General features: G+C 38.5%; 1 protein-coding gene across 1 annotated transcript in view; it reads right to left on the minus strand.

Moving 5' to 3' along the window:
* adamts7 (a disintegrin-like and metallopeptidase (reprolysin type) with thrombospondin type 1 motif, 7) overlaps nucleotides 1-9,474 on the minus strand; it is a 70,754-nt gene that overhangs the window by 39,385 nt on the left and 21,895 nt on the right. Inside the window, exons 9-11 of the mRNA XM_084405062.1 lie at nucleotides 6,833-6,977; nucleotides 1,659-1,751; nucleotides 1,399-1,544 (exon numbers count right to left, since the gene is read on the minus strand). Of these exons, the coding sequence (XP_084261188.1) occupies nucleotides 1,399-1,544; nucleotides 1,659-1,751; nucleotides 6,833-6,977 (384 nt within the window). The remainder of the gene's footprint in view (nucleotides 1-1,398; nucleotides 1,545-1,658; nucleotides 1,752-6,832; nucleotides 6,978-9,474) is intronic.

The following is a 9,474-nucleotide window of genomic DNA, read 5'->3' on the forward strand; positions in this document are numbered from 1 at the left end:
TGTCCTTGTTACAATGTAATTATACATTTATAATAGTAATCAACTACATGTACTTACTACAGGGTTAGTGTTAGGATAATGGTGTGGTTTAGGGTAAGATGCATATAATTATGTGCAATTTAAAGTTATTACTATTGTAACTACATGTAAGAAGGTCAATGTAAAAAAAAAAAAAAAAAAGCGTTACCCAAGGTATACCTAATGCATTAAAATAAGTTTATAATGCATTATATATAAAGGCTTACAAAATTGATGTCTACAAAATAAACACACTCATACATTCTGCTGATGTTCTGGTGAGAAACAAGTGCAATCATTTCCCTGTTGACCATAAACATGCTAGCCTTTTCCCAGACAATCGATGATAAAAATAGCTACTCCCATGGCTTGTGGTTTATCACAGTAAAGTGAGTGAAAACAAATGATGTGTGTGTGTGTGTGTGTTTGTGTTTGTGTGTGTATATGTGTGTGTGAGTGTGTACCTACTTAACTATATTTTGGGGACTATATTTGTACCCAGAAGTGACCAAAACCTGACAAAATCTCCCAAAACCTCCCTTTAAGGATGTCCTCAGCTGTAAATCTGGTATAAAAATAAAGTAATTAAAGATTTTTTAAAAATGTAAAAATGCAGAAGGTTTTGTGTGATGGTTAGGGTTAGTGTAAGGGGAGAGAATACAGTATAAAAACAATTATGTCCCCATTTAGATAGCTAAGTAAACGTGTGTGTCTGTCTGTGTGTGTGTGTGTGTGTGTGTGTGTGTGTGTGTGTGTGTGTGTGTGTGTGTGTGTGTGTGTGTGTGTGTGTGTGTCATAATAATTTTTTTCTGAAACTGGAAACTGGAAACAGGAAACTCACTGTTTGTGATGGGTAGGTTTAGGGGTTGGGTTAGTGTGTGTGTGTGTGTGTGTGTGTGTGTGTGTGATGGGTAGGTTTAGGGGTAGGGTTAGTGTGTGTGTGTGTGTGTGTGTGTGTGTGTGTGTGTGTGTGTGTGTGTGTGTGTGTGTGATGGGCAGGTTTAGGGGTTGGGTTAGTGTGTGTGTGTGTGTGTGTGATGGGTAGGTTTAGGGGTAGGGTTAGTGTGTGTGTGATGGGTAGGTTTAGGGGTAGGGTTAGTGTGTGTGTGTGTGTGTGTGTGTGTGTGTGTGTGTGTGTGTGTGTGTGTGTGTGTGTGTGTGTGTGTGTGTGTGTGTGTGTGTGTGTGTGTGTGTGTGATGGGTAGGTTTAGGGGTCGGGTTAGTGTAAGGGGAGAGAATGACAGTTTGGACAGTATAAAAACCATTACGCCTATGGAATGTCCTTACAAGTATAGCAAAACAAACATGTGTGTGTGTATGTGTATGTGTGTGCGTGTTTTTTTTTCTGAAACTGGAAAGAGAGGAAACCAGGAAACTCACACTGGGTTGACACAGTCCCTCTGGGCATTTTGAACGCCCGTGCCGCAGGTCCTGGTGCACTCGGACCAGTCGCTCCACGAATCCCAGCCTCCATTCACGCTTTCAGGCTGGGAACCCATCATCACACACTCCCCGTCAAAACACCACTGACAAAAACAAACATCCAAGATCAGTTAGTCAGAGTACAAGGAACTGGGAATGAGAACTAGCAGGTGAACTGCATGCAGGGAAATGAAAATCCCACAGAAATCCCGGCTTGCCTTGTCCTCTCCACACTTGGTCCCATCCACGGCACCGTCCAGCCTGGAGTGGCAGGTCGAGCCCACGGTACACCACAGGGTGCTGCACATATTCTGAAGGGGGCAGTCATTTCAAGGGTTTCAATCATTTACAATATGTGACCCTGGACCACAAAACCAGTCACATGGTTCCATTTTTTTAAATTGAGATGTATACATCATATGAAAGCTGTATAAATAAGCTTTCCATTGATGTATGGTTTGTTAGGATAGGACAATATTTGGCCGAGATAAAATTATTCTGGAATCTGGAAATAGGTACTGCAGTCCAAATTCAAAATATCGGAGATCGTTAAAAGTGCAAATTATCCAATATTTTTAAAGTGTTAACTATCAAATCGGATGTTTGCAATGTGTTTGTCAAAGTTTTCGGGAAAGTTAATTTTACATTAAAATTACTCAATTTACATAATAATGACATAATAATCACTGCAATAATGACCCTTAACATTTATAAAAAAAAATTTTTTTTTTTTAAGTATGAATGAGGCACATTGAAATGTATTTGATAGACAATTATTTTTCAAATATTAGTAATATTTAAAGACAAAACAACTTACTATAAATGTAAAAAAAAAAAAAAAAAAAAAAAAAAAAAAAAAAACAAGACTTTTCAACTTTATTTTAAATTCTGTCCAAAAAATGTAAATGCTTTAGATGTCATTGGCTGTGTAGATTGCATTTTTAATGTGCTTTTTAATATATCTGTTATATTATGGAACCGTTTAATAACAGAGCGCTTGACTCTTGCATTGTCAGTACAAGATCTTGACCAAAAATGTATGCACCTCTTGATGGAAATAAATGTTGTGATGTAATCTCCATCAAGAGGTGCATCAGTTTTTGGTCAAGATCTCGTATTGTCAATGCAAGAGTCCAGCACTCTGTAAAGTCTCCTCCAGAACATCCCAAAGACTTTCAATGAATTTAAGGAGCCGATTCATGTGTGAAAATGATTCTTCATGCTCCTCACAACCATTCTTTCACAGTTTGAGCCTGATGAATCTTGACATTATCATCCTAGAATATGGACATGATGTGTCTTCATACATGGTTGTTTAAGAAATTAACCTTATGGACATTTTTGTCTTTTTCAGTGTAAAAAAAATAAAAAATCATTTTATAGCATCTAAAGGGGAAAATTTGGTACTGCACCCACTGAAAGCAAATTTATTGAGATATCAACCTCAAATTTGGAACACGACTTGTTTAAATGTATGGCTTTGATTTTGTAGCAGTTTTAGAGTTCAACATGTTTCATAAAATATAGATTTTATTTAAAAGATTGCTCATAAATCATTTTCATAAACTTAAAGGGATAGTTCACTTTGAAATTAAATTTTGGTATGTTTTAGCTTACCTCAAGGGCATCCAAGATGTAGGTGTCTTTTTTTCCGCAGTAGTTTCAATTTTGATATTTTTAGGTCAAACCGTTCTTGTCTGTCAGTCATATAATGCAGGTCTATGGTCACTGTCTCAAAGAGCATGCACAGAGTCCAAATTAAAACAATTCCCCGTCGTCCAAATTAAACAATTCCCCATCGTAAGTACACATTGATGGCCTAAGACACGAAACGAGCGGTTTGTGTGAGAAAACGAACAGTATTTACATTGTTTTTACCTCTTATACACAGCCACGTCCAAGTGATCTGATCTGACATGTACGCACACTGGTGCATAGATATATACACTAGATGTCGCCTTGTCTACGGCAGTTCATTGGAACGAATGTCTTAAGGCGACATCTAGTGTAACTATCTATGCACCAGTCTGCGTACACGTCACACACCAGGATGCGCGCGCGCCCTCAGATCACTTGGACGTGGCTGTGTATAAGAGGTAAAAACGATATAAATACTGTTCGTTTTCTCACACAAACCGCTCGTTTCGTGTCTTAGGCCATCAATGTGTACTTACGATGGGGAATTGTTTAATTTGGACGACGGGGAATTGTTTTAATTTGGACTCTGTGCATGCTCTTTGAGACAGTGACCATAGACCTGCATTAAATGACTGACAGACAAGAACGGTTTGACCTAAAAATATCAAAATTGAAACTACTGCGGAAAAAAAGACACCTACATCTTGGATGCCCTTGAGGTAAGCTAAAACATACCAAAATTTTATTTCAAAGTGAACTATCCCTTTAAACCTCTATAACTGTTTATGTTTCACTTTTTAAACAACAAAAAATCTGCTAAGGGTCATCTTTAAAATAAGACCACACTTAAGTCTGTGCTCCCAAGCTTAACATTTTTATGACACTCTTGACACATTTAATGACATTTTTGACGTGTACATTTTTTTAATTGACGCACAAGTTTTAAAGCAACAAACTCCACCAATTAGGGTTAGAAGAACTGTTGCCAAACATATAACATGATAGAAACATAATAATCACTGCAATAATGATCCAATCATGGACCCTTAAGAATTTCCAAACGCTACTTTTTTTGTCTTTTTTTTTTTTGTCTGGGCATACAGTAAATCTGAAATCATGGAGTTGTGTGCTGTGAATATCTATAAGAGCATTAATGTTCTCAAAACGTTCACGAAATGGCAAATCTTGTGTACCAAACACAAACATTAATTGCATTTCCTAATTTCCTCGGTTTCATTTCTTGAACTGCAGCAGCCCTGATAAGGAAACTGAAGTCTGGCTTTATCTGTGTCCGAAGGAGCGAGTGGCAACTCTTCCAGTGTGTCTGTGACATTTGGACAGTAATTGAACGATGGCTAGTATCTATCAGCAGAAAGCAGAAAACATCACCGATGCGACTTGACATACATGACCGACACACAACCCCGCAATCTGATGCCCTTTTCCCTATTTTAATTCTGCAGGATGCCATTCAAACAAGATATGTTGTTTTTCCCCTCTTTGTTTAGCTAGCTTACTGTAGGTGAAAAATATCCAAGGTAAAGAGCTCTATATGTTAAACAGTTTACAAAGTATAGTTCTTCTAGCTGGAACATAAACCCTGCTATACTAATGATGTGCTTTTGTTTTCCCACTAAAACAGCTGGGAATCAGATGGTACTGATGTAAGTAACTGAGACTTCCTCTGTGATGGAAAAGTGTGTGTGTGGTCTATGCCTTACCAGACACTTGAACTAATAGAGTTTTTTGTTGAATCCTTCACAATATAACAGTGAGAACATTTAAGAAGCCCATGGGCCTGGAAGTACATGAGTTGCTTAATGGGAAAGACGTCTAATCCCAACAGACGTCTTTGTTGAAAAGACCAGCATGGCTGGTCACCATATTATGCGACTATTTTTCTTCTTTTCTGTTACATGGATGGAAAAGTCATGCACAGGAATTACGCGACCTGAACTCCGGCTTCACAGTAAAGTATACTTTCAAGCGAAATCGAAGACTGAATATGCTGTGATGTCATTTCGAACAAAATCAAGCCAAAATAAAGGTCATTTAGTAGTTCGAAACAGCTTGCCAAAGCGAATTTTCCAGAAAAATTATTTATAACTAAACCGGCTGGTAAACGCCTTCGAACTCCCTTTGGTCCGTGGTGATGATGTAATAGGTGGGTGTGTCTCTGAGGCTCCGCCCTTTTACGTGTAACTCTTCTCCGGTTAATTTCTTCTGTTCAGTTCGTTGAGGTCAGACGTGAGTAAAAACATGAACACCCTGGAGAGACGCTTTATAGTAGATAGTATAGTCTTTATATATTATAGTATAATAGTTTTAATTCTAATTGAGAGCCACAAAGAGCCCTATTTTAACGATCTGAAACGCAAGTATCAAACGCGAAACGCAAGTAACTTTGTGGGCGGATCTCGGGCGATGTTGTTATTATACCGGCGGGATAAATGACTCTTGCGCCCGATGCAAATCTAAAATGGGTTGGTCTGAAGTAGCTTCATTACTCATAGGTGTGGTTTGGGTGTAACGTGAAATAAACCAATCAGAGCGTCATCTCACATTCCCTTTAAGAGCAGGCGCGCTTGTTCCATGGCGGATTGCTATTATAACGGCAGATTTGCCAGGAGCGGTTCACAGCCGAGGAGACCGACGTTCTCGTCAGGGCCGTAAAACACAGAGAAGTGACATTGTATGGGGATGGGAGAAACACACCCAAATTAGCTTCGGTTAAACAGGCGTATAATAATTTGGGTAAATGTGTAAGCTAGATTTATACCTATTTTTTCACATCTTCATGGACACCACAATGATTTCCCTCAGGTGGAATATTTTTCCTTGTAATTATGTATGGTTTGCAAAAATGTCAACTGCTGCGTCTGTGTGTAGATGAGAGACGCAAAGTGTATGCACGTTGTGCACACGCTACATTATAGCCAAGCATGCGCCCTTAAAATAGCATCTGAATAACGCACCACTGAAAACTGACTTTAGACTAGGTTTCTCCTGGTCTGTGGCGGAATTGTTTTCTGAAACTGCAAAATAGCACCAGGGAACGTTTGCGCCAAAACACACCTCCTTTTTTCGCTGAACCGCCCCTGGGAGCGCAAGTTCATTCCCTAATTTACCAACGTGCGTCTGTGGAGGGAAAAGTCCGCTGTGCGTCGGGTGCAAAGGAATGATACATGCATCGGTGTACAAAGTTAATTGCGCTGGGTGCAAGATAGGGCCCTGAGAGTTTTTTTCATGTGTAATTACTGTAAAGCTGCTTGCTTTTAAACAATCTATTGTATAAAGTGCTTTACATAAATAAACGTGACTTTACAGGAGTGCTGAATTGCATTCATATCGCTATGATCCGATGCTTTCTTAACTGCTGTTTTCTCACCGCTGTCATTTTTGTTGCGTTTATTTTGTTAGCACATATTTACATACTCATCTAAACCTCACTCTCATCAGTGTCAGGACGTTCGCTAACTTCGTATTTCTAACTTCTTTGTACCCCTAAGCGAAGAACGAAAGGGCCTTAAGAAGAAGCGCTAATATATTTTTAATAGGTTACATTATAGCCTACTTTTTTTTGCAGTTCCCAGCAGAAAACGTCTCGCTCCATCTGCACTTCATAAACAGATAATTTAAGAACGCTGTTTGCACTTGTGTACACCTCTGACCCATTTTCCTCAGTAGTTTGGCATCATACATGTGTCTGCAGGGGGAATGGGAGGTATTTGTGGGTTTAAGGGGAAAATCTTACGTCTACGTCGTCACAGAGCAGTGAGTTTGACCCGTACTGGAGCTTGCACTGGTGAGCGGCGCTGTACAGGACACCAGCGGGAGACGAACGCTTCGACAGCTCGTTTCTGATGGGAGGATCATCCAGACACCAGCCCCAGCCTCGACTGTGGAGAACAACACACAAACACACCTCAGGAAACTCATTCTCACTTCAGTACTTTCATAGGTTCCAATATTACATTATCTTTACTGAACAGCCGCGTCGATCTAAAAAATAAATAAAGCCTTTTTTGAGGCCTTGTCGCGTTTGGCTTTTGGCTTGCTTAGTTGGGGACATTTAATATTCATCAATATTACTGATCTGCCTGCATTGACACCATTATATGAGAACTGAACTGAGCTGGACGATGACATCACTGTCACGTTTGGCTTTTGTATATATATCTCAATTAACTAAATTAATAACTTTTTTACAACAAAAATGAACCATCACTGAATTTACTCAAGCTGGACTGTGACGCTATTTTCTTCTAGAAACAAACTTTGTCGCATTATTTTCCTGTTATCTCTGTAAATCTGCTTTGAAACAATCTGTATTGTAAAAAGCGCTATATAAATAAAGGTGACTTGACTTGACTTGTCCACACTAATACATTTTTGTTTGAAAACACATATTTTTTTTCTCTGTTTTGGCCTTGCGTGTTTTTAGCAACGAAAATTACGCTTTTTGAAAACGCTCTCCAAAAACATTTGAACATGTGACGCATATTGAACCCATAGATATTCATGTTCATAGCGCTATTGTGCCTGTTATGTGCTATTCAATTTCACACAGTTGATAAAATATGTTTCTTTGCACACTCTTCATCTCACAGTCCTGCAAAGATGACAGAAAATTCACTCACAGTGAACGAGACTGAGTGCCATATGAGCAATCTGAAAATATTACATAAGCCCTCACAACTTGCAGTGCAGATTGCTGAAAATGCTCACCAAAAAAATATTTCCACTGGTGAATCTAAATATCACTTTAGTTTCATTTTTGCCAGATGCTATTCTACAAAGTACAAGAAAAACCAGCTCAACTACTGTACATAGAAAACCTTCTGGCCAAAATCTATTTTGGTACAATATTTAGTTTCTAAACAAAACTCTTCAAGTCAAAGAGCACAGCGTGTCAGCCTTTAATTCAGTTTTTGTACTAAAACTCAAATAATACAGGAGAAAAATTAAATCTGACACATGGGGTAATTGGAGACATGGTGCTGCCAATATACTTTTAAAAGCCAACAATTGAGTAAAGACTGAACTGTTCAGACAACAAGGAGAGGTTCCTTCGGGACACATGCCATCTGTCTGTAAGCCTCCCAAACCACATGGTCCTTCCCTCAAATTCCCTGTAACACATTCCATATTTTTTAGAAAAACAACCAGCATAAGTGTGTATATTACATCTACAAGTCAAAATCATTTACAGGGCCTTTCAATACACTCATAAAAAGACATTAACAGAAAGAGACTAACAGAAGTGGAATTTGAACTGGAACGACAAGAGGAAGAATTTACTGAATCTAACACACAGGTAATGATATTATGGGAAATGAAGTGTCCTTAAACTCTTTTTTTCAGTCGCGTATGAAATATTGGGGATATGGAGCTCACACTTAAGGAGGAAAAAACACCTCAGAGGCCCGAACTGAGAAAAATAACTTTGTTGTTATTTACAGTACATGTCCAGAAATTATAATGGTTGTGATAGCTTGCAATGTAAATCAACGCATATAAACATCAGTTGTTATTCTATATCTGGCAATAACATGTCTAAGTAAGATGAAATAAAAGCTTCTGCAATGTGCATTCAGTCTTTTTCCAAACAAATATCTAACGGCTCTCGTCTGCACAAGAGTGTAAAACACAGATAGACTAATGGTACAGAGGTAGGCCTGAGCAATCAAAACGTAAAGGCATTAAGATAAACTCATTTCTCATTTCCTGATGTTTCCGCTTGGCCTAGATTGTGTAACATATCCTGTCTTTGGGCACGGGCAGTTGTGTTAAACATTTCCCCTCATTTCAGGCCAAGCTGCAGTAGGCAAGCCTTGTCTAATGTGCTCCATATGGCAGGCAACAAAACTAGTGTAACTAAGACAGAAGAATCCTTCTTCTTGGGAAATCTCAGCCATTCACAATGCCTTTGGCAACACACACATGCAAAGGTCAAGAAGGACAGAACCAGCTTGTTGAGAGGGTAAAAGACTGATAAAGCTGTGCCAATGAACTTTCCTTAAGCGTAAAAATCATCAAAGGGTGCAATGATTACTCCAATTTGTGCCATCAGACAAAATTAGCCATCAGTCCATTTCATGAAATAGTTATTCATTCCATAACTTGGAGGAATGCTTTCATGTCCCTTCGTCTCTACTGGGTTTTTACAACTTTCCATGATACCGAAAACCACCACAATAATACATCGTAAGTGTCCTGTTCATAAAACACAGTCAATACTCATAAATAGACGTTGCACAAAGACAAACGACAAATACTAAAAATAATGCAATAAACGATAACTAAATAACATAATGTAACAAAAAACACACTCATGTACATTACTGATATTTTTTATAAAACATGCAATCATGTGTGATGTGTAATGCAGGGAAT

The sequence above is a fragment of the Rutilus rutilus genome (genome assembly GCF_951802725.1).
Source record: "Rutilus rutilus genome assembly, chromosome: 3".
Classification (NCBI taxonomy): Eukaryota; Metazoa; Chordata; class Actinopteri; order Cypriniformes; family Leuciscidae; genus Rutilus; species Rutilus rutilus.